At 36.2% G+C, this 25,556-nt stretch overlaps 5 protein-coding genes and 2 pseudogenes across 7 annotated transcripts; 3 read left to right on the forward strand and 4 right to left on the reverse strand.

Moving 5' to 3' along the window:
* The first annotated feature begins 1,496 nt into the window (after positions 1-1,496).
* On the forward strand, positions 1,497-5,402 carry LOC125857759 (uncharacterized). 3 transcript variants are annotated; one of them, XM_049537390.1, is made up of 3 exons: positions 1,497-1,778; positions 3,452-4,294; positions 4,823-5,402. In XM_049537390.1, the coding sequence occupies exons 2-3, from the start codon at positions 3,516-3,518 to the stop codon at positions 5,028-5,030; spliced, it is 987 nt and encodes a 328-aa protein (XP_049393347.1). In that variant the 5' UTR covers positions 1,497-1,778; positions 3,452-3,515; the 3' UTR covers positions 5,031-5,402. The 3 variants fall into 3 exon arrangements, with proteins under 3 accessions (XP_049393347.1, XP_049393345.1, XP_049393346.1); XM_049537388.1 differs by having other exon boundaries at positions 1,497-1,774; positions 3,447-4,294; XM_049537389.1 differs by having other exon boundaries at positions 1,497-1,774; positions 3,450-4,294.
* A 3,019-nt stretch (positions 5,403-8,421) lies between these two features.
* On the forward strand, positions 8,422-11,924 carry LOC125857754 (replication protein A 70 kDa DNA-binding subunit B). The gene is made up of 12 exons (XM_049537384.1): positions 8,422-8,617; positions 8,987-9,133; positions 9,220-9,408; positions 9,517-9,694; positions 9,798-10,068; positions 10,161-10,263; positions 10,354-10,478; positions 10,566-10,644; positions 10,725-10,869; positions 11,033-11,193; positions 11,280-11,400; positions 11,490-11,924. The coding sequence occupies exons 1-12, from the start codon at positions 8,490-8,492 to the stop codon at positions 11,685-11,687; spliced, it is 1,845 nt and encodes a 614-aa protein (XP_049393341.1). The 5' UTR covers positions 8,422-8,489; the 3' UTR covers positions 11,688-11,924.
* A 324-nt stretch (positions 11,925-12,248) lies between these two features.
* On the reverse strand, positions 12,249-13,730 carry LOC125857757 (probable aspartic proteinase GIP2; annotated as a pseudogene).
* Positions 13,731-14,608: 878 nt separating this feature from the next.
* Positions 14,609-16,086, reverse strand: LOC125857756 (probable aspartic proteinase GIP2). The gene has a single exon (XM_049537386.1). The coding sequence runs from the start codon at positions 15,970-15,972 to the stop codon at positions 14,662-14,664; it is 1,311 nt and encodes a 436-aa protein (XP_049393343.1). The 5' UTR covers positions 15,973-16,086; the 3' UTR covers positions 14,609-14,661.
* A 578-nt stretch (positions 16,087-16,664) lies between these two features.
* On the reverse strand, positions 16,665-21,214 carry LOC125857769 (mitochondrial import receptor subunit TOM5 homolog). Its single transcript, XM_049537414.1, has 2 exons — positions 21,024-21,214; positions 16,665-17,026 (listed from the first exon to the last, which is right to left on the reverse strand). The coding sequence occupies exons 1-2, from the start codon at positions 21,108-21,110 to the stop codon at positions 16,949-16,951; spliced, it is 165 nt and encodes a 54-aa protein (XP_049393371.1). The 5' UTR covers positions 21,111-21,214; the 3' UTR covers positions 16,665-16,948.
* Positions 21,215-21,901: 687 nt separating this feature from the next.
* LOC125860403 (uncharacterized) lies at positions 21,902-23,213 on the forward strand. The gene is made up of 2 exons (XM_049540355.1): positions 21,902-22,125; positions 22,718-23,213. The coding sequence occupies exons 1-2, from the start codon at positions 22,000-22,002 to the stop codon at positions 23,138-23,140; spliced, it is 549 nt and encodes a 182-aa protein (XP_049396312.1). The 5' UTR covers positions 21,902-21,999; the 3' UTR covers positions 23,141-23,213.
* A 464-nt stretch (positions 23,214-23,677) lies between these two features.
* On the reverse strand, positions 23,678-23,767 carry LOC125861097 (U6 spliceosomal RNA; annotated as a pseudogene).
* Positions 23,768-25,556: the final 1,789 nt, after the last annotated feature.

Raw genomic sequence — 25,556 nt, forward strand, 5'->3', positions numbered from 1 at the left:
TTTTCTAATTAATAAGTAATTTGTAATTCTTGGGAGTTGTCTATGATTTTACTCAAGGTGCTTTTGACTATTGACTATGGTGGAGTATTGAGAGAGAAAACGGGTCGGGTTGGATGATCGACCCATCAGAGTACTAATTAACGTTGACGTGTTAATGATATACCTAGTCAGACTAACGTAAGCGCCTAGCTAATAAAATTTCCTGTCGCTTGCGTCACCTTTTTATCTCCCTCCCACCCATGTGTGCTAAAAGAATAGTAACAACCGGAATAAAATTTATTCGCGTGTTTCTTTAAAACTTAAGTAATTAATTAATATATGAGTATCTCATATGTTTGGATAAGTTTCATTTAATAATTTTATTATTTATTTTATATAATAAATTTTATATTTTATTTTATATTTATGTATTATTTTTTATATTTTATGTATTTTTTCAGAATCAGAAAAAAAAGGTAACAACAATATTTTTGCAAGATTAGAAAAAAGAAAAAAAACAATTAAAGATTTCACCCTCCAAAAAATGTATAATATAGATTGAAAAATTGAATGTGAATATTTTAATTTAATAAAAATAAAATTTAACTTAATTTTTTTGTAATAAATATTTAAACTAGTTTCTCTCTATAAAATAATTTTAATATTATTTAAACCTCTCGTATGTGGTTTGCAGTTATTGCATAGGAGCGGGGGTTTTACCCTGTGTGCATCCAAAGGATAGCGACTGCGAGTTTCCCTTGTCATAAAAAAATAATATTAAAAATACATTCATTCTTGCCCTTTATCATAATTTGACTTTCAAAGGTACTTTTTAACAAAAATTAGTCAATCACAATTTGCTTATAAAAAATACTTTTCAGATTAATTAGCCTAACACAAGTTATTTTTTATTTAAAAGCAAAATATTTATAAAAATAAATAATTTTTAGTATCAAACACAGACTCGATATCTCTCTTACTGTATAATTAAAAAATATTTTGACTTGTTTGTTTAACTACCTAACATTATGGTATTGCTTCTACAGAAATGCCGTACTTGAACAAAATACTTTTCAAATGTATGACCAGTCGTTTGATTTGTGGAATAAGATAATTAGATTTTTGTGATTAATTTCTATTTTATTTGATTAAAAATATAATTAATTATTTAATATTATTTTATCTCGTTCTAAAAGTGAAATTAATTACTCTCACAATAATAAATCAAGATTATTATTTTCAATAACTTTGTACTAAACCAAATAAATTATGTTAAAAAACGTTTTTATATACAACCCAAAAAGATTTCGTGCTCTTCTTATTACTCATCTGTCTTAACTTTTGATCTTAAATCAAAGTTACGTAAAATATATTAAAGTATCTTTTAATTTTTTGATATTAAATTGGTAAGAAATTAAAATTAAAGAATTGTTTTAAAAAAAAAAAAAAGTAAACTTGGCTAAACTTATTATGAATGGGGCCAAACACAGTGTTAAAATCCTAACCGTACTCCGTACTCCGGGAAAAAAGGAAACCATGGAATCCAGCGACAATGTCGCTGCTCTGTGAGAATTGCCGTTCAGTTTCCGTGTGAAAAATTTCATTCATTCCACACTGTGTCCTCTCCCCATTCTTTCACAGAATAAGAGACTACATGAATAACGAGGGTCAAAGGGGTCTTTTGGTTTTCAGATCAGCTCCCAGGTCAGTCGTCGCCGGCCGGCAATTACCGGTTCGACGACGACCCATTCCTTTTGCAGCTCTTTAGCCGGTTTTTGGGCTCCATAGTTGGACGGTTCGTGATTTCTCGCTTTATTCATTTTTATCGCAAATGTTACAAATTTTTTTTTCTTAATTGTAGCATATTTCTGATGGGTTTTTGCTTTTATTCTTATTTTCGGCTTAATTGCTGGGTAATTGGACGGATAAGATTAATTAAGAGAGCATTTGCACTAGTATTTCACTATGTTTATTTGTTTCTTCTTTTGAGTTGGTAACCTGATGATGCAGTGTGAAAGGTTTTGAACAATGTTGCTCGGACTCTCCAAAAATGCTCTACTTTTGGAGAATTCTACTCACACCTGATGACATTTTTGAAGAGTTTGAGCAATGTAGGTTTTGAAAGCAAGAACCAAATAGTTTCTTGAAGTGATGCTATGATAAACATATTTCAGAACCATTTGGTGCACTTGTGTGACAATTCCATAGAGGCTATTCTTTTTCTGACTATTCTGTGGAGGCTATTCCTGATAATTCCATGGAGACTATTCTTTTTTCTGACAATTCCGTCGAGGCTATTTGGTTAACTAAAAATCATGACTAATTGATATATAAGCATTTCTCTTAGAAACCAATGGACTGGAATGTATTGCAAATTCTTGACCAGGAACTTTTGAGCCAATGTGAAGCATTAAGATACACTCAACCACATATCAGGAAAGTGTATCAACTTCCTTGGTTTAGTCATAGAAGAAAAGATTGAAAAGACAAGTCTCGACTATTACACTTCAGTGTGACAATGAGTATGCGAGAGTGCATTTCAAGCTCAGTCGTCCGAACCCTTGTGTCCTCTGTCCCTTACTTTAGTGTCACCTTGTAGTTTCTCTTCTTCTATTACTTATACTGTTTTCTGAGGGATGATTCATGATTTGAGAGAGGAACTCTAACTATTAGAACTCGAAACACATATATCTTGCTTGTTTCTATCCTTCTATTCAGTGCTTGTCCCTTTGCATACACACAGGCAGTCCTTGGGCTCAGGAATTCTTATAGTTGCATATTTTCAAGATATGGTGATTGTTTTAGCTTTTATTTTTATCTTTGATGTAGTGGAATTGTTTGGTCCACAAGAGCTTGAGGTGAAAATGTCAAAAAATACTGCTTTTGTATCACGCAAACTGTATCCCTTCTTATGCATGTCTTTGGCAGCCATTGAATTGTTAAGACATCTTTGTTGATTGTATCCTCTTATGTTAAACATTGTTGTTCAGTATATTGGTCATTGGAAGAGTGTGTTTTAAAGAAACTTTTAGGCCTGGTTGCTATACTTCCTGCCAAAGCTCAACAGTTTCTAAAATTTTAAGCAAGGATAGAGGGGTTGAACTCTTAAATGCCAAAGACAACAAATAAGACAGAATAATGGTTTTCTATGGCACTAGCATACATGCAAGAATTCTGTAGTACATGCTTTTTCTTCTGGATTTCGTTGTTTGGCTTTCCAATCTCTTGTTTAGCATGGGCTGTAAAATGCAGGATTGCTTTGACTATAACCTCAATATTGGTACGATCTTGTCCTAAATCAGTAGCACAAAAAAGTAGGGTTTTCACACAGAAATCGTTGTTGCAAGCATAGGGCCAAGCAGGAAGCTTGTTGTAGATAATTGATACCTGAAACTTCAATTTGAAATTTAAATCATTGATTGATTTGAACATTGAATTGACTCTGATTTCAGTTCTTTCTATGGCAGTAGAGGTTCGAACTTTTTGGCTTGGTAAAGGCAACTTTGCATGGTGAATTGAGTAAGACGTCTTCAGCTATGGAGCCTAAGCATGTTACTGCAACTGATGGAAAATCAGGGACACCTCCTACCCTTGCTGTTACAGGACTTAAAGTCTCCCCTCGCGGGAAAACTTTAAGTTCCTCAGACTCTTCCTGCAATACATCACCTGACTCGACACTGAATGACCCCTTTGGCAAGGCTAATTATGAATCTGATGATTCCACTGCTAATGCAAATAACTTACCCAAACTTGGTAAGGATAACAAATCATGGTTTTCAGACAACAAAAATCCTGTTTCTGGGAGCTCTACCATTAGTAGTGAACCCTTAAACCATGAAGTGTCACCTTCCATGTCACAGTCAAAAGGGACTCACTGTTTTTCCAGGTCATGCTCTGGCAATTCGTCAACCACAGAATCACCTCCCATGCAAGTAATGGAGCACTCCGCAAACGAATCTTATAGGATCCCTTCTTCAGTGTTTGCTAGAGATGAGTCTGCAAATCCAGCAGAGTGGAGTGTAACTTCCCATGAATCATTATTTAGCATTCACATGGGTACTATGAGTTTTACCAAAGATGCTAGTTTTTTGCAGTCGGATGAGCTGGGTGAGCTAGGAACTCCTCGAAACTTCCCCTTATCCCCTGCTATGTGTGACTTCTCTCCGTACCAGTCAAGTCATGAGATGGAATTGGCTGAAGTGGAGATCTCAAGGGGAAATGAGGATTTAAATCATGAAAGATCTCTTGCTGTTGGACGTATCTCTCCTAAACCAATGGAAAGTGGAACCAATACAATGTCTTTTGCATTTCCAGTGTAGGCAATCTACGCTCAAACTCTCATATGATACATTGGCAAAATTTTGTCCCTATTGTTAATTTAGAATGTCAACAATCATTTCTAGTGGGAACATTTACTTCTTTCTATCTCTCTTTCTGTGCATACAAGTATAGTGGAATACCTACATTTTGCCTCCAAAGACTTATGACAAATGGTCCATAAATTATTATCTCCTACTGCACGACCTGTTTGCTACTTACTACTATATCTTGTGGTTTCATCATTTAAATAATCGACTTTATATCTGGACCCTGATCTTCCACTAGGTAACATAGACATGTATCTATTGATAGATTTCTTTTTCTGATTCTCATTTGTGTGGTAATAGGATCAGGGTTGGCACTTGAATAGAATGCTAGGGAAAAACTGAAAGATTAAATGAACTGTTTCTGCATAGATATGACTTTCGAAAGGTATCAATGTGAACATTATGCTTCTTTGCAATTTCCATGTGTATGCCAGTATTAATGAGAGATTGACTGACCCATCTGTCTAAAAATGAAGGCTGTCAGGGAATCTGAATAAAAATTATTCAGTGCGCATGGCTGCTCCAGTTGAATCTAGCCCAGAGCAGAAGCAACCTCAGTTAGAATTAGCAGAGCTGCATACAGAACCGCTGCCTCAATCAGAGCCAAAGACCCCGACAGCAACTGAAAATGCTGGGAAAACAAAATGGTTTCCTTGCTTCTCATGCTGCTCTTCCGGTTCCTAGGATTGCTTTACTAATAGTCCCTTTGTTTCTGACGATGCCATGGTTCAAGGAATAATACGATTAGCCCAGAAGTGCTGATGTGGTGCATGCCCGGTGAGTTTGGTAGTAACAACTTTCATAAAAAGGACTTAAAGTGCTACTTTGATGAATTTTGGTAAAGTATGATGACTTGATCATCCAGTTTACTGGCCTGTCCTTTGGATCGCTATGTGTTTGGTTCCAGAGTTCTAATTAGAAGATTACGAAGGCCTTCAACTTATGGGATTCTGATTTTTTTCAATTGTTTGTGTCAAATGTAAATAAGCAGGAGTCTTTTTTCCAGATTTTGTTTGATGCTGATAAGTCAGAAATTAGGGACTTACCTAAGTGTTTGTAAGTTTCCCCCATCCATTTTTTGACATATAGATGAAGTTCTTGATTGATTATCGGTTAGTTGTAAATCATTTTTTTACTGTTATAGAGAAGGAGAAAATCTTGTTTCTTCCTACTGCCCAGAATTTTATATGTTCATATACAATCTTTGTCACGCCCCAAACTCGAGGGGCGCAACTGGCTCCTAATGCCAAAACTCAGGCTTGAGCCGACCCTGCTGAACCATTTGCTACTAGAGCATGGCAGCCACACGCAATCAAGAAATCAAACAAGTATATCTCAGCTTAAAACTAAGTCATCGGCCAGCAAGGCCCCTGTCAACTAATCTATAAAAGAAACAGCTACTCCCAGGAGATTATATAAATAAATAGTCAACTAGCACAAAAGTCCTGATTGGGCAGTCGAGGCCACCATGATATCTATAGCAAAACTAAAAGCAGGTATATATCAATACAATACATCAAACAGCTCACAAGCTTTCACAAACCAACAACATAGGCCAGCATGGCCATAACGTAGCTATATACCCCACATACTAGTCTGCAAGCCTCTAAGAGTAGTAAAGATTGGTGGGACAGGGCCCCAGCCTACCCATAAAGATATATACAACAAAAAGTAACAAACCTTCCAACTCTGGCAGCTTCGGAAGAAAGGGGCTAGCCAACCGGATAAAAGTCAATCCTGCTGCTGAGGAGGTCTACTCAGTCGTCTGTCAGGACCTGCATGCATGAATGCAGCGCCCCCAAGGCAATGGGGCGTCAATACAAAATAATGTACAGAGTATGAAAGGCAATAGACTATGATGAGGTATCCTTATCTACTGGAATAATCCAATAAATAAATCAAGGCTAAGATAAGTGTACTGACTTGCTCCTAAATCTAAACTTATCAAAAATAATAAAACAATAACCTAACCAAGCCCCCATAAGCTTGGTAGGTACAAACAGCACACAAGACCACTTACTCAGGCCCTCATAAGCCCGGAAGGTGCCAATAAGCCTATATACCCCTATCAGTAGTCCCCTAGCCCCATAGGCAGTCGCATAGCCCTCTTAGGCATTAATATAGCCGCGTAGGTAGCACATAGCTCTCTTAGGCATCAACTTAGCTTATAGACAACTCATAGCCCTCTTAGGCAACAACATGGCCCTGTAGGAAGCACATAGCCTTCTTAGACGTCAATATAGCCCTGTAGGCAACTCATAGCCCTGTTAGGCATCCATATAGCCCTGTAGGCAAAGCATAGCCCTTCCAGGCATAGATCACATTCCTGCAGCTAACCACAATAGCCCTAACGACAATAATAACAATCCAATCGCTAAAAGTGAGCAATTTAGTTATAAACAACCTATACACATAGCCTCTAAGTCGTGTCCAACATAGGGACGCTACTAACTGAATAAGAATCCCGACAAGGGAGGATTGACGCTACTAACTGAATAAGAATCCCGATAAGGAAGGATTATATTAACTCAAGCAAATCAACAATCACGGCTACAAGTATATCAAGGATAACAACCCAAATACATTGCTTCTAAGCTTTAAGGAAACATGTCGTAAGTAGGGAATAGCCTTAACATACCTTTTTCGCTAAATTCACGTGGCCTAATGACTTTTACTCAATACTTCCTTGATACTACAATAAGGTAGGACCATAATCAACACACAAAAATAAAAGATACCATGACAATACGATAAAATATATGTATTTCAGTCGCAAATTGCTATTTGCTGCTTATAAAAGCTAGAGTCGATGAAAGAAGGGTCTTACCTCGATCTTAAGGTCGTAATACACTTCAAAACCTTCAAATATATCCAAACTCTTGCTGTCCCAACACTAAAGTCTGATATGCTACGCAATCAATAAAATAAATTATACCACGATGATGGGCCCAACGCGTAGAACAACTTTTGTCAAGGACTTAAGTTGAGAAAATCTATATTTCACTTGATCCTAGAAATGAGTTTCTTTAATTTCTCTGTTTTTTTAGCTTAAAAATGGTGAAAAAAGTCGAAGGAGAAGATATATGTAACATTCCACCGACTTAGGGCCCCACCTCACGTGCCTGCTTGCGCAATCCCACGAAAATGCGAATATTTCTCTATTCTGAAGTCGTATGAACGAACGGTTTGATGCGTTGAAAACTAAACTCGTAGACCTTCGATTTCATAGCTCGCGGGAACCATAACACTTAATAGATTGGGAGAAAACGTCCAAGACATTTGACTCAAATTTCAGACAAATCTTTAAAAAGGAATTTACGGTAACTTTCGCCAACCTTTATTTTGTCACTTACCTAACTTCAAAACTTGAGATACCACACTTGAACACTTAAATTATCACATAACACATCATTTTTAATTTATTACTAACCCTCCTTGTCTTTCCACGAAGATACGAGTTAATTTAGACGTTTTTAAAAGTCGGGGTATTACAATCTTGTCCCTAAAACTTGAATATTTTTCGTACTTGTGATCTGATAGATCGTACTACTTTACAAAAAATTGAAAGAGCTCCTATGTCATATAGATTACTACACTTCAAGAAAATATGCAAATTTACCCATCTATTTTTTATGACTTAAAATTAGAAATATCATCAATTCACCAAACTACAAACTATTATGCCAATTTATTTTGATTTTCATAAACAAAGCTCATATATATATTATAAGAAATCTTATCCTTTTTTTTTATAGACCTAATTTAGATTTTTTTTCCCAACCTATCACAATTAAAAATATTTTTAATTTTAAAACGCTCTTGAAATATTAAATAGAAGTTTCTTCAAAACAAATGCCTATAAAATTTAACATAATTTTTTCTCACTTTATAAAATTTCCCCGCTTCCAACAAAATAAATGGCGGCAAATTTAACTGAGTCGTCAGTGTTTCCCTCGGGAATTAGAAGTTAAACAGTTTCCCGCCAGTAAAATCAAATGAATAATTTCGCCAAAATCCAAAAACAAATCCCCGCCAAAAACTCTCAAGTACAAAACCCCCACTTCTCCTTCATTCTTTTACTTCATTTTTCAACTATTTTCTCTCTGCATTTCTTTGCCTTTTACCTTCTCAGAAAGAGAAACAATGGCAAAAACGGTCAGCCCAGATGCTATTTCAACTATTTTAGCGAACCCATCGCCGGATTCTTCTTCAGATCTTCCTGAAATTATTTTTCAAGTAGTGGATCTCAAGCCCACTGGCAACAGATACATGTGAGTCTGCTTTTCAGTTTTTTTTTTTTTCATTTTGAGTTGGTTTAATCGATCAGAAACTTGTATTTCATTCAGATCTATTCGTTTATCCAAAAACTTTTGTATATGTTATTGTACACACTTTGTTTGTGTAGAAGTGAGGGTAACTTCTTTAATTTAAATCGATTGGATGAGTTTGTTAGCTCGTTGCTTCCCATTTGTCTATTGAGGGGGATGCACTTGAAATATCAGATTGTTCATTATACAGATTTAGGGTTTCTCGTATGGCTTAGCTGACTATTTGAGTCTCATGTGTTGTTTCTTATGTTGTATTGTCTTTAATCATCAAGTGATATCTTATACCGAAATGAATAAATATTTCATTTGCAGGTTTTCAGCCAATGATGGGAAAATGAAGATTAAGGGCATTCTTCAATCTAGTTTGTCTTCTGAAGTTATATCTGGGTCTATACAGAACCTGGGTCTTATTCGGATTATTGATTACACTCTCAATGATATCCCAACTAAGAATGAAAAGTGAGTATCTTTATAATGATTACCGTTATGTTTAGTTGTTTTGAAGGTTTATATTTGACACTAATGAGTTGATTAATTTGATTTAGGTACTTGATTGTAACTAAATGTGAGACAGTGTCTCCTGCTCTTGAAGTTGAGTACAAGGCTGAAGTGAAAAGTGAAGACACTGGCATTGTCTTGAAGCCAAAGCAGGAAGAGACTGGGATTCTTTTGAAACCAAAACAGGAATATCAAACTAAATCTGCTGCTCAAATTGTACATGAACAAAGTGGAAAGTGAGCTTTTCTGGTCATTTTTGTTTTTCCTGGTTTGTTAGCAGATGGTATATTGTGATATGGATGTACTGAAAAAGTTAATTGTGTTGTATGTGGGTGATATTTCAGCATGGCACCGTCTGCTCGAATGGCAATGACAAGAAGAATTCAGCCACTTGTCTCTTTGAATCCTTACCAAGGAAATTGGACCATTAAGGTTCGAGTAACTAGCAAGGGTAATATGCGAACTTACAAGAATGCTCGTGGAGAAGGTTGTGTGTTCAATGTTGAATTGACTGATGAGGATGTAAGCACATTTTCAGTTATCTTACAATTTGGCAAGTCCTAGATTTAATGAAGTTTTTATTTGATTGATGGTATAACTAACAAAGATTTACCTTTTATTTCAGGGTACCCAAATACAAGCTACAATGTTTAATGAAGCTGCAAAGAAGTTTTTTGACAAGTTTGAATTGGGGAAAGTATATTACATTTCAAAGGGAACCCTTCGAGTTGCGAACAAGCAGTTCAAAACTGTACAAAATGATTATGAGATGACTTTGAATGAAACTTCCCAAGTTGAGGAGGCTAGCAACGAAGAAGCTTTTATTCCAGAGACAAAATATAACTTTGTCCCAATTGATGAATTGGGACCATATGTCAATGGCAGGGAGCTTGTTGGTATGAACTTGCAAACCCAAAGCTTGAATTATTTGTGCTGCATTTTCATATCCTTTCACCATGGAGTAATGTTTTCAAACAATGAATTGTAGATGTTATTGGGGTGGTCCAAAGTGTATCTCCAACAATGAGCATACGGAGGAAGAGTAACAATGAGACAGTCCCTAAGCGTGATATAACTATTGCAGATGAGACGTATGTTTAAATACTGTAAACAACCTGTCTTGTAGATTTTGGCTTTCTCTAGCGATGTGAAGTTAACATCTTAATACTTTTCTGTATCAGGAAGAAGACTGTTGTTGTTTCTCTTTGGAATGATCTTGCCACCCATGTTGGACAAGAACTGCTAGACATGGCTGATAAATCTCCAGTAGTTGCAATCAAATCCCTTAAAGTTGGAGACTTCCAAGGTGATAGCTTCATTTCATACAACAAAACTTGTATATGCATGATATCTTCATTGTCCCAATCTCATAGTTCCTTAAATTGTGTTTCAGGAGTGTCTTTATCAGCATTAAGCAAAAGCAATATTGTTGTGAATCCTGATTTACCTGAAGCCAAAAAATTGAGATCTTGGTATGACTTTGCTTAATGAGGTAATTGATTTTCTGTTTTAGTCTCAGTTGACTAAAGGCTACACTTTCATTTTTGTTTAGGTATGATTCTGAAGGTAAAGAAACTTCATTGGCATCTATTGGTTCTGGCATGAGCCCCTCTGCCAAGAGTGGAGCAAGATCTATGTATACTGATAGGGTTTCCTTGCTTCATATAACCAGTAACCTCTCCCTTGGTGAGGAGAAGGTATATATACTTAACCCTGGTTGAGGATAATGAACTTGATTTCTAGAGCAATTTCAATGCTATGATCTTTAGAAAATGAAGCTTATTGTACTGAGAAAATAGGACTCAATACATGGAGCATTATGTAACATCCATCTTATTGAATTGTTTTTCTGTTTGGCAGCCTATGTTTTTCAGCTTGAAAGCATATATAAGTTTCATTAAGCCTGATCAAACCATGTGGTATCGGGCTTGCAAGACATGCAACAAGAAAGTTACTGAAGCTTTTGGGTCTGGATATTGGTGTGAAGGATGCCAGAAGAATGATGCAGAGTGTAGTTTGAGGTGAACATTGGATATATAGTCATCTTAAAACCTCTCATTAACCTATAATGCCTACTTAAGTCTTTACCTTTATTTGTCTATCCCAGATATATAATGGCATTGAAAGTGTCTGATGCAAGTGGTGAAGCATGGCTGTCTACATTCAATGAGCAAGCAGAGAAAATACTTGGATGCTCTGCTGATGAACTTGACAAGCTGAAATCAGAGGTAAAGTAGTTCATTTGACTTTTTTTTTTGTGCTCGTTTTATCTGTTGACAGTTAGTGGTCAATTTATCTGAATGCTCCTGTTTCTCAGGAAGGAGAAATTGCATATCAAATGAAATTGAAGGAAGCTACATGGGTTCCTTACCTTTTCCGAGTCAGTGTTGCCCCACAAGAGTACAACAATGAGAAAAGACAAAGGATAACAGTCAGGGCTATTGCTCCAGTTGATTATGTTGCAGAATCCAAATACTTGCTGGAAGAAATGTCTAAGATGAACATTGTTATGTAATGAGGCTAGCCTAATTGAGAATATTAGATTTATTTTTGTTATATTTAAGTCTGAATGCTCACTAGGATTGGTTAGTAAAACAGTTGTAAATATGTCTCACTGTCTTTGCTTAATAGCAATTCAGCATTTTGCATTTTAGTGAATGCACCTTTTGCAGTTCATATTTTGTTGTGTATTCACTATTTAATTATGGTTCTACATTTTATCTAATGGAGCATTTCAATTCTTGTTATCACATCCATGATCAGTTTATTTATTTGTTTATTGTGTACAGAAGGAACTTTTGCATGGTCATACTTGATAAAGCTAGAGATTGTTTCCTTGTTGCTGGATATCAGTTTGTACACATCTTCTCTTTATTTCCCTGGACTCTAGAGAGTATTAGGTAACTTGAGGTCTTATTGATTAGTATTACACAGAAGAGCCTTACAATTAGATGGTTTCTTCATAGATGAACTTGGGATTTGCGATTCTAAGTAAGATTGGTTCAGGATCATGTGATCCTTTAGTATCAGATAGGAAGGGTTGCAGCATTTCACTGAAATCCTTCCTGTTGCATCTTCATTATTGGATTGTTTACCAAATTTATTATGCGTACGACTAGAAATCAAGAATCATCTGAAGAAAGTTCAGATAATCTGATTGATCATAAAGTTTCTACAGCATTCGTTACTTCTCTTTTACGTATTAAATAAAATTCTGGAAGGGGGTAAAGATAGTGCTGAAAGACAGCTTTTTAAGCTTTAGTTGTGAAGTTGAAATTGGCACATGTAGTTTGGTGGAACAAAAGGGATGAGCTAAAACCAAGTGTTGATCTAGCAAGATCAAAATGTAGAAGATTGTCCTCAAGTTGATATCCTCCTATAACTATTGAAGCAGTACGTTTAATCCCCCCGTTCACAAATCCTAAGCAAATCACATCTTGGCAAACTTTCACCATTGAATTTGCGCCAAAAATCCTCCAATAAACTCGTGTAGTCTGCAACACAAGATCAATGGTAGGAACAGCTGGTCCAACCCTTGTGCTACCAACACTTTTTGAGCTGAAGCATGTCTCAAAAGGTGCCACAGCAGCCACTCTGGTTGCATTAGATAACTCATCGATGAATGCTTTAGTCACAACATCATAGATGGAAGATTCCAACATTGAATAAGGACTCCCTGTGCTGATTTTGGTTCCACCATTTCCGCTCTTGTCAACCCCTAGCAATTTTTTGTTAATTGTCACTGGTTTGCCATTGACTAATAGATTTCACTCCAATGTAGTACTCTGAGGAAGGTTCATTCAGGGAAGGAACAGATCCAGTACCAAAAGGGTTGGTGATCAACGGCGTAATGATGAGATCTTTTGAGACATCAATATTTGGAAGCATCATGCCATCACCAAAAAATATGACACCAGAAGATTGTGTGGATGAACTGAAACAAACAGCAAATTTTCTTGGAAAGCTGAAGATTTCAGCTAATTGGGATGGAAGTGCGATAAGATTCCTTCCCAATCCAGCAGTACCTTTCACCTCACTAGCTAAACCTTCAGTCAAGAATGTAGGAGCACAAGTGAAAATGAAATTTGGGATCTTGACAAACTTACCAGGATTTGATCCATCAGTGGATTGAATCGATAATACATCTTCATTAAGTTGTCACACTATATAAAGTCTTGATGAATGGATTCTCTGGGGTGTTGTAACATGCATTATCGTTGCAGCCAATCTTGGGAGCACTGGTGCTGCAGTTTCCACAAGTGTCAACTTTGGCTATGGTACATTGAGTTGAGCCACAAAGAAGGGGTTGATAAGTGGAACTCACATAACCATTCTCACAGTCTACCCATAAAGTTTGTCCACCAAGATGAATTGTTAACTTAATGGGCACAAGAGGAGTTCTTTGACCAATTTGTGTGATGTATTGTAGAGTAGTTGAGTCTTTTTTCACAGCAAGGATCAATGCTTTGGTCTGGGGAGAATTTTGGCCTATGCAATAAGAAGAAATGGAGAGGAGAAGTGAACAAAAAAGGATCAAACAGTAGCTAGTGAAAGACATGATACAAGAATAAGATGTGACGTGGAAGTATGAAATTGTGAAGAATATTCATGTTTTGTTTTATAGAAGGATTGTTTTCAAGTCAACTCCATAGCTTATTTAAATAAGTCAATGATTTGGGAATGGATATGAGTTACGACAGAGAGATATTTTTGATAAGGAAGAAAAAGTCAGCAAATTGGAATACAGCTGCATAATTTGACATTTGACTTCAGAATGCTCCACTTATTCCACAATTTTTGTTCATGTTTACACCATTCGATATAACTTAATGAAAATATACATTGATTGGTCCCAGATATATAATGGCATTGAACTTTTCTGATGCAAGCGGTGAAGCGTAGCTCTCTGCATTCAATGATCAAGCAGAGAAAATACTCTGCTGATGAACTTGACAAGCTGAAATTAGAGGTAAAACAGTTCTCAGAACCTTTCATTTTTGTGCTTGTTTTAAGTCTTAAGACAGTTTATGGCTAACTTATCTGAATATTCCTATTTATCAAGAGGGAGAAACTGCATATCAAATGAAAAGCTAGACAACGAAAGGGTACAACAATGAGAAAGGGCAAAGGATAACAGTAAGAGCTGTTGCTTCAGTTGATTATGCAGCAGAATCCAAATACTTGTTGGAAGAGATGTCTAAGATGAAGATTTCTATGAAATGAGGCTAGCCAAATTGAGAATATTAGAGTTTTCTTTTATTATATTTTGAGTCTGAATGCTCACTAGTCACTAGGATTGGTTAGTAAAGCAGTTGTAAATATGGCTCATTGGCTTTGGTTTATAACAATTCAGCATTGTGCATTTTAGTGAATGCACTTTTGCAGTTTTTATCTAGCAGTATGCATAATATTCTAGATACAATGTTCCTCCATCATTCAATAGTAAATACACAACAAAATATGATAAAAACTGCTAAAGGACAGTTTTTTTAAGCCTTGGTTGTGAAGTTGAAATTGGCACATGTAGTTTGGTGGAACAAAAGGGATGAGCTAAAACCAAGTGTTGATTTGGCAAGATCAAACTGTAGAAGATTGTCCTCAAGTTGATATCCTCCTATAACTATTGAAGTAGTAGGTTTAATCCCTCCATTCACAAATCCTAAGCAGATCACATCTTGGCTAACTTTCACCATTGAATTCGCGCCAAAAATCCTCCAATATACTCGTGTAGTCTGCAACACAAGATCAATGGTAGGAACAGCTGGTCCAACCCTTGTGCTACCAACACTTTTTGAGATGAAACATGTCTCGAAAGGTGGCACAGCAGCCACTCTGGTTGCATTAGATAACTCATCGATGAATGCTTTAGTCACAACATCATAGATGGAAGTTTCCAAGATTGAATAAGGAGTTCTTGTGCTTATTTTGGTTCCACCATCTCCTCTCTTGTCAATCCCAAGCAATTTTTTATTAATTGTCACTGTTTTGCCATTCACTCTAATAGATTTCACTCCAATGAAGTACTCTGAGGAAGGTTCATTCAGGAAAGGAACTGATCCAGTACCAAAAGGGTTGGTGATCAACGGCGTAAAGATGAGATCTTTAGAGACGTCAATTTTTGGAAGCATCATGCCATCACCGAAAAATATGACACCAGAAGATTGTGTGGATGAACTCAAACAAACAGCAAATTTTCTTGGAAAGCTGAAGATTTCAGCTAATTGGGAAGGAAGCGCGATACGATTCCTTCCCAATCCAACAGTACCTTTCACCCCACTAGCTAAACCTTCAGTCAAGAATGTAGGAACACAAGTGAAAATGAAGCTTGGAATCTTAACAAACTTACCAGGATTTGATCCATCAGTAGATTGTATCGATAAAACATCTTCATTAATTTCACCACCACTATATAAAGTCTTGATGAATGGATTCTCTGGGGTGTTGTAACATGCATTATTGTTGCAGCCAATCTTGGGAGCACTGGTGCTGCAGTTTCCACAAGTGTTAACTTTGGCTATAGTACATTGAGTTGAGCCACAAAGAGCCGGTCGATAAGTAGAACTCACATAACCATTTTCACAGTCTACCCATAAAGTTTGTCCACCAAGATGAATTGTTAACTTGATGGGCACAAGAGGAGTTCTTTGACCAATTTGTGTGATGTATTGTAGAGTAGTTGAGTCTTTTTTCACAGCAAGGATCAATGCTTTGGTCTGGGGAGAATTTTGGCCTATGCAATAAGAAGAAATGGAGAGGAGAAGTGCACAAAAAAGGATGAAATGATAGCTAGCGAAGGCCATGATACAAGACTAAGATGTGATGTGGTAGTATGGAATTGTGAAGATTATTCATGTTTTGTTTTATAGAAGGATTGTTTTCAAGTCAACTCCATAGTTTATTTAACTAAGTCAATGATTTGGGTATGGATATGATTATTGAAGAAAAAGTCAGCAAATTAGAATACAGCTGTGTAGTTTGACATTTTGACTTTTGGCATTTTAACAACAGCTATAAACTACTGATGTCGACATTTTTTTTAAAAAAAAGGAAGTGAAATGCATTTCAAACCCAGCTTCAATTTTCAAATACGCTACGACAGGCTATTAGGCTCAGTGATAGAGTGCACCGACTCGAGCAAATTACTGTTTTTCATGGAAAATTGAAGCCTGAGCAGATTGAAAAGTGCACCTTCATAGTCCTTAAGAGCCTGTGCCACCTTTTGAAAGACGTTAGGCTACAAACGAACATAGCTGAATGGTAATTTTGGCACTTAAAACAATCGGATGCAGGTTTACATATGAAACGAAGTGCCCAACAGCCTCACTGCTAATGTAAGAAGTGTTAATGAAGGGTTTCCAGGGCGGTTAATAACAGGTATTATTGTTGCAACCTGGACCAGGGATGTGAAATGTGTACTCCACAGGCATGAGATTTTGGTACATGATCAACTAACCTGTAGTTTCTGTTCAGAGTCCATCAAACAAGAAATTGACAAGAAAACACGAACAATTTGCTCAGTTTATTGGTCCTTTGTTTTTTTTCATTTTGCTCTTTCACTTCCATGTCACAAACATATAAATATCCAGAAATTTCAAGTACTTAGGGCATCAAAACATAAGGTGACAAACTTGTCCTAGACAATTGAAGATAAGCTACACTTTCTAGTTCATAAGATTTCATACTTCCATAAAGAGGGAGGGGGGAGGGGAGGGGAAGGCAGAGATTAGGTCTTCATTCGACTTGCATCTGAAGCTGAGAATGAATATCAATCGTCCTTCAGATAGCCATGAGATCCCCATACTGGCGCATCAAAATGATGGAGCCAGCAAATAGAGCAGTAGCTCGAAGCAGTTTCTGCAAAAGCAAAATGCAAAAAAGATTAAGGTAAAACTCTATAAAGCCCATAAAATGATAAACGTTGATCATATCATACACAATAAAGAGTCTGAAATAAAGTTTACCCAGGTATGGATCTCTCCATAATCTATATATCTGATTATGAAAAAACAAGTTGCATTTTTTGATAAAGTAATATTCCTACTGATTTGGGACAAAACCATTAGTCATATAGTTATGCACACATCTTTACATGAATATAAAATACCAAAATCTAAACCAAATATGCAACCAACATATAATTCTCTACCATAGTTTTAGTCAAGTAGCCAAATCTGATCCATATCCCACACTCACACCTAAATCATGTTAGGTCAACATACGTGTAAACACGTGGTCTTGAGGTATCTGTGCAACATAGATATGTGACACAATGGTTCAAACATTTTACCAACCACTGTGTTGTTGTTCCTTGTTTCCTTTGTTTTATCTCATTAAACAAAAAGTTATTTATTGTAACATAAATCAGAGTTTGACCAACATAAACCTAGTAGCTTAGCATTGTCCTAAGATTTTAGGTCCAACCTGCTAGATGGCAGTGTAGCTTAGCACTATACAGAATTTCTCTTTCCATTGATACCCCAAAACACATTGATTATAATGATGTTTCTTTCCTTCACCGATAAATATCTCTAGCCACCTTTCTTGCCTCCAATCCCTTGTAGCCTAGAGAAATATCTATTTTTTATTTTTTTGACAAAGGTAACAGTTTTGTGTATTAATCTTCAACACTAAAGGCTGGGATCCCAAATTTACATCATGGAGCTACATACAGTTGCGAGTACTCAAAACAAAACAAAACTAGAACCTACTACAACTTACAAAGAACCTAGGATATCTATAACAACTATAGGATCATCTACATACTCCAAACTGCACCAATAGCAAAAAGTGATTATGCAATTCGTTTTGATCCTGTGTAAGGGACTACTAATACTCTCAAAGCATCTCATATTTCTTTCCTTCCATATGGTCCACCAAATCACTGCTGGGACAATTCTCCATCTGCTTTGGTCTGTACTGCCACTGCCTTCAGTGTTCCAGCTTTCTATAGCCTGATTTGCCCTTTGTGGCATGGTCCAGCTTGTGCCCCTGAAGCTGGTAAATAAGTGCCACAATTGTCTGACCACCTTGCAATGAAGAAACAGATGGTTGATTGTCTCTGCCTGTAGCTCACAAAAAAAACATCTAGGACACATATGTATTCCCCTCTTCATTAGATTCTCCTGTGTTAGTACCGCCTCTTTAACTACCAACCAAGTAAAGACTGCCACCTTATATGGAATTTTGACTTTCCAGATAAGCTTCCAAGGCAAAAATCTGAGTTGAGTCCCCATTTGATTCAGGTTCTTGTAGGCAGAGCTAACTGTGAAGATACCTTTGCTGTGATGAATCCACGTAAGAGTGTCTTCTCCCTCTTTCAATCCTCCAAAATGGTCCAGGGTGCCATAAAATTCAGCTAGTCTATCCACCTCCCAGTCTTGTATCATCCTTCTGAATGTTAAGTTCCATCCATGGATGGACCAAACTTCTTGCACAGTGGCCTCATGTTGCTGATTCAACAAGTAGATGTCTGGAAAGAGCTGTTTGAGGCTGCCATTTCCTAACCAATTATCGTCCCAAAATAAAATCTTTCTTCCATTGTTTATATTGAATCTAGTTCTTTGGAAAAAACAATGCCACAAATTTCTGATTGATCTCTATAGGCTAATACCATAGGCAGAAGTCACTTCCTTAGTTTTCCAGTGATCTATCTTCTCATACTTGGCCTGAATCACTCTAACCCAAAGAGCCTGCTCCTCTTTAGGAAATCTCCACAACCACTTCATCATAAGACTTTTGTTCTGTTTCTTCAGGTTTCTAATGCCTAACCCACCTTGTTTCTTTGAAAGAATTACAGTCTTCCATTTAACCAAATGAAATCCTTTATATTCTTTCTCTCTATTCCACAAAAAATTCCTCCTTAATGCATCAATTCTTTCCTCCACCTTAGGGGGGAGAGGAAAAACTGACATCAAATATGTTGGCAAAGCATCTAAGACTGAGTTGATCAGGGTCAATCTTCCACCTCTAGACAAATACTGTGCTTTCCATCTAGATAGTCTTCTTTCACATCTCTCCAGCACCCCATTCCAGATTTCATTGGATTTGCTTTTGGCTCCCAAAGGCATCCCCAAATATACTGTTGGTAGTTTACCTATTTCTCCTCCCAAGATCTCTGTCAGATGTTGCATTCTGTTCACCTCATTAATTGGAAAAATCAGACTTTTCCTCCAGTTGATATGTAGTCCTGAAGTTGCTTCAAAAAGAATGAGTATCACTCGCAGGATCTTAAGTTGGCTTTCTTCTACATCACAGAAGATGAGATGACATGGAGATGAGTGACTTCCAATCTTAGATTCCCCTCATTTGCTACATTAAAGCCCCTTATCCACCCTTTAGTGTGAGCAGTCTTTAGCATATTGTTTAGGCCTTCCATCACTATAATGAATAGAAAAGGTGAGAGAGGATCACCTTGTCTTAGTCCTCTGTCTGATGAAAAGAAGCCTTCAGGAGATCCATTTATCAGTATTGAGAATTTAACAGTGCTTATAAAAAACTTTATCCATCTGATCCATTTCAATCCAAAGCCCATTCTCTGCATGATTTCAAGTAGGAAGCTCCAACTGACATGATCATACGCTTTCTCTATGTCCAGTTTGCACATGACTCCTGGGGACTTTTCCTTCACTCTCGAGTCTAGACACTCATTAGCAATTAAGATTGCATCAGTTATTTGCCTTCCTCTCAGGAAGGCCATTTGTTGTGTATCTACTAGCTTGTCTATTTTTGCAACACTTTTTTCTACTGCTGCAATCTTCAATCACCGACTACGTTTCTTGCCTCCAATCCCTTGTAGCCTAGAGAAATATCTATTTTTGCAACACTTTTTCCTACTGCTGCAATCTTCAATCACCTACTACGTGGTCATAATAGGTTAGCATTGCACCCAGACTCTAGTTTCCTTAAATGTACTAACATTTTATTTAAGAAGTGTTAAGAGAATGAGGGACTTTTTTGTCGTTCCACCAAAAATCTATACCCAATTCTCCTTCCTCATAGCCATAAGTCTTTGTTTCTGGCATATGCAATAGAATAACCTTCTTCTCACAAAAGATTTGATTGCTATTTCTGTTCAGAGTTATCACCTTGTTATTAGTTTACATCAAAATACTCTTATACTCCATTAATAATGTTTTGTTTTGCTAGTTGAAGAAGAAAAATGACCTAACAATTTTTGTGTGATAATCAAAGAAATGCAGGGACCAAAACTTTTTACAGAAAAAAAAAAGATGACTTCTACATATGCTAAAGAACATGAATGTTTACCTCTGTGCCATTTTCTTTCAACATGGTTATAGTAGGTTAGCAAAACACTTATATGCATACATAAGATCAGTGAGTCATAATTTATTTTCTCTGTGTTACAGAGAAAACATGATTTGAACAATAAAAAACACTAAAGATATATTCACACAAAAAAACAAAGAACAAAAGTAAAAGATTTTATATTCAAGAAGACAATTTTATGAGTTTTGAGAAACATGTAATAAGAATTAACAAGTTAATTCGAGAAATCAAACTGATTTACTTATTAATTCTAATAACACTGTTTTAGAAAATATATAAGATCTATTTTTCTGAATATTTGGTTTAGGCAGCAAATCAATCAAATTGTCAATCACATTTTCAGCCAAATTATTTCTAATCCTAACTCAAATCTCTTAAGCTCCAATTATAACACGCTTAACTCGTTGTTCATCAACATAACGAGTATAATCGGCATCGCCCATAAAATCCACAACAACGGAAGAAGACAAAACAAAGACCGAAGCAAATTTCTCTTAGGTTACTGATATGTACAAATGAATAACGTTTATTTAGAAAAAGAGATAAAATCAGGAAAAAGAGATACCTTGTTGAGATTCCATCTTTCTTCGTCATGAACCTGAGAGTGCCAGAAAGCTTTGACCTTGTCAACTGATATCACAGAGTCCGCCATTGAAGCTAGTCGAGAGAAGGAGAGTGCGACTGAGAGGAGGAGGAGGGGCAGCAGCAAAGATCTCTAAAAGGGGTTAGGGTTTTAGCATTAGGGCATTGCAGGTTTTATTTTAGGCAATTTGATACAACCGGGTTCTCTTCACCCACAAGGGCATTTTAGGTTTTTATTATTTTTCCTTTTACCATATTATTTGGATATCACCACAAAATTAAAGGTAGACTTTCAAATTAAGGGCATTTTAGGTTTTCTTATTTTTTTTCTTCAAAATTCCTTCATAATGTACTCGTTTTTATTATTTTTCCTTTACCATAGTATTTGGATATCACACCAAAATTGAAGGTAGAGTTCCAAATTTATTAAATTAAAGATTTCTCATGATTTTGATCATTCTTCAACTGATTTCTATTAATTTCATGATAATAAGCGGTATCTAAGAGAATGTGATGAGGATATAAAATGTCCCCATCTCCTCTTCATAAAAAGTAGCAATACAACACTTTTTTTCTACAAATATATGTATTTTGACTATTATATTAAATATCAGTAAATAAACTTAATTCTAAGAGTATTTGGCTAAATTTATTTTATCTCTCCGTTGAATATTTTATTTTTCAAAATTATCGAACAATTTCGAGACAAGCTGAATTTATCAAAAGGATTAATATGCATGTTAAAAGAATTTCCGTTGTGGAAAGTGAGTGGACGAGGCAAGCACGCATAGGACCAGTATATCCAACCAGGCACTGCCACGTGGAATATCTACCGGCTAGAATTTAATCAGACATTTCATGCTATCTTCTCCGGGTTGTGGCCTCACAAAGATGGAAACTTGCTTTAGCTTTGAACTCTTTTAGCACAAATAATTGAATCAGTGAAAAAGAAGAAGAAGATGATGATGATGGAGGGCGCCATTGCGATTTCACGTTTTTCTGCTTCAAACACACCACTTCTCATTCGATCCATGGCTACACAAAAACCAACTCCATCTACTACCAAAACCGTTACTTCTAAAAAGGTTCCATTTTTTTTTTTATCTACTTGCTTGCATTATATCTCAACATTTACATAATTAATAATGCAAATTGTGGGTAGGTGAAGGGGAAATGGGTGAGGGGATTACAAGGTGGGAAATCGAGTCTCACAAGCGAGATGAAAGTTCAGATAGGTTAACCAACTAAGCTATTAAGATTCTCTTAGGAAGACAATCCTGATGTTTCATGGGTCGAATTTGTAACCTGATAGATCATTGTATGTGTTCCTAAGAAAAATAATTTATTCATTTTCGGGGTATCAAAGGGGCGAATGAAAAAGAGATGTAACTCAAATTCCTTTGGAATAGGTAGAACAGTCTTATTTTCATTGATCATTGAAGAGTAGCTCTTTTAATACGAACAAGTGTAACACTATTATAGCTAATTCTGGGGTTGATTTCTCGGAAGTAATAGTTATTATCTCAGAAACATTACTTTCTTTGTTGAAGAAAATTGGAATCACGAAGAAATGTGACTTGAGAAATCGACCTGCCATTTCTATATATTCAATGTACTCTATGGACAGAGGAATATGCATATACGAGGAAATTCATGTGTCTTTAACATTTACTGCAGACAACAACTGTATTTCCAGTAGGGGAGAAACCTCGGCCGGGCAATTCTTCATCTACACCAACAGTGAAGTTATTGACAAGAGTGGAGCAATTGCGGCTGTTAACTAAAGCAGAGAAAGCTGGTTTACTATCAGCTGCTGAGAAATCTGGACTCTCTTTGTCGGCAATTGAAAGACTTGGTCTTCTTTCCAAAGCCGAAGAATTGGGGATTCTTTCAGCAGCTACTGACCCTTCAACTCCATCAGCACTCTTCAGTTTGAGCTTGGGATTGCTTGCTGTTGGCCCTGTTTGTGTGTATCTGGTGCCTGAAGATTACCCTTGGCAAATTGGTTTGCAGGTTGTGGTTGCTCTACTTTCTGTTGTTGGTGGCTCTGCAGCTTTTGGAGCCTCAAATCTTGTTTCCACTTTGCAGAAAGTAAATTGAAATGTAAGCTGCAAAATACTTTCTCTGTTAGAAAATTTCTATTATATATAGTATAAATGTTTATTTTGCTCAATCTTGATTATTCTTTGTTGATCCCTTGCAATCTAAGATATACATTGTCCTTCCCGATTGAGCATTGAGTCATTACGACATCAAATCCTTGTCTGGATAAAGAATCTTGATCTGTAGTTTTCATTTCAGCAATATATGTAGTTCTTGCAATTCAAGGATTGAACTTCTTTTATCTTATTCAACGTATTATTAACTGGTAGGGTGAAAGCTAACTTCGATACATCTTTGGATCTAATGTATAATTCGTGTGGTATGTAAAGTAATTGTAGTGACATTTAAATTGCATGACTACAGAACATCAGTTTAGTTGCTCCTTCCTAGAGTCAAAATTGGTATATATGACAATCTGAGGTTTATCTAGCTGTTCTTTTCCTGACTCTCTTAAGGACCAAATACAATTATTATTGTCCAGCAGGAAAGTTAGATGAGTATAGGGCGCGAATAGCTGAGGTTAAAACCCAATGCAATATTCTTCATCATTTCTTGATTTGTGCATAGGACATGCCAATCTTCTCTGTATTGTTTCAATTTTATGGAGTGTACCAGAACGGATGCAAAACTCGTAAGTTCACATAAAAGGGAATTGCTAATACACGTGTATATCTTTTGAAAGACACTGTGCCACACTTGAATCTTGATGAACTTTGCCAACTTGTTGGGGATAATGCTGTACAATATGACTGCACTGTTCTGTGAAGGGCTCAGAAACTTAGACGTACCTTAATATTTCTTTGCACTGCCATGATGCCATCTATGTTATATTAATGAACATATCTTCTATGCATCAAACCAGAATGGGGTTAAAAGACTATTGAACAGTCTTTTGATCGATACAAACGGTGTGTCAACTAATCTGGATGTTATTATAATTCCAGAATCTGGTGAGATTACATGAGTTGATCACATCAGTCTTGTTGCTCTTCTATAGACTCAAACATAGGCCAATATGTATGTGACAATGACAATCCTAGGTGTGTCAAGTAGTGAGTAGTTATCTGACTTTCTAAAGACCAAATTAACAATCATCATCCATGAATCAACTCACTGAATGGAGCGCGTGAATATATAGCTGAGGTTGTCACCCAATGCAACTTAAAACTCACAAAAACATGCATTTGAATGGGAATTGCTGAATGCTGATATACATCCATGTCTTTCAGAAGTTGGAGGGTCCTATAGTTCTAGGCTTCTAGCCGCGGTTCTTTAACACACTTGAATCTTAGATAAAATTTGCAAACTAGCTGCGGAGACTGATATAGTGCAATGTTAACTATACTGTTCTTTTCTGTTCTGTTCTGTGATGGCATCATCTTTCTAGTTTGATAGTCAAATACTCTTATTCAGAATCTTATAGTCTTGACAAAACATTGACATTTTGAATTTTGATCATAATGCTATAGCTCTACTAGTGTTGAAAAATATCGATTATTTCAGTACTGACTAAAAAATGAGGAAGTATGCTAGGAATGAGAGAGAGAATAGTCTTCATACAGATCTGGTAATTAACTACCTAAACTTTCATTTTGTTGATGAGTGTTTGACTCCCCATTTTGTAATCCCCTTCCTCTATCCCCTGTGATTTAAAAAAAAGAAAAGAAAGAGTAGTCTTTATCACTTTATGAAGGATTATATTTGGAGATGCACTCTAAATTAAGGACAAGGAAATTAGAATATTGCGTATTGGACTTGTCTTTAATCATATTAGTCTGTGATGCCCATGATGGAGGACAAGCTGATGAGGAAATATAGATGAAGAGAAAGAATGACAAGACACATATATTCTATTTTAGACAAATCTCTATTAAAATGAAAGGTTTTATAAGAGTATAATACAAGTTCATAATTTCATATGATAATTTAATTATGATGCGGGTTGAGCTAAAGCGGATAATATGTGCCATTGCTTCGCTGTGATCAGCTTGTGACAATACGTCCAAACAAAAAAGGGTTTTCATTTTGCTCCGTCCATCTTTAGAATAATAGTTTTTACTTTCGTATCAAATTCAACAAAAAAAAAAATAGTTTTCTTTATACTAAACACACCCGTTGCATTAACGCTCTGATATGATGCCACGATTCAACCAAAGGAGCTAACGTACCCTATTATTCCTATATTTATCTAGACTAGACGTAATTAATGCATGATCTAAATCATAATTAGCTAACTCAAATAAGTCTTGAATGTCATTTGTCATATTAATTATTTGGTATGTTCTCAACAAACAAGTTAGACAATTAGTCTTAACATTTGATTAGGACCAAATTTTTATGTGTCCAAAGATGTACTCCCTCCGTCCACTTTTATTTGTCATGTTGCGCTTTTCGAAAGTCAATTTGACTAATT

This window comes from Solanum stenotomum, chromosome 3 (assembly GCF_019186545.1).
Source record: "Solanum stenotomum isolate F172 chromosome 3, ASM1918654v1, whole genome shotgun sequence".
NCBI lineage: Eukaryota > Viridiplantae > Streptophyta > Magnoliopsida > Solanales > Solanaceae > Solanum > Solanum stenotomum.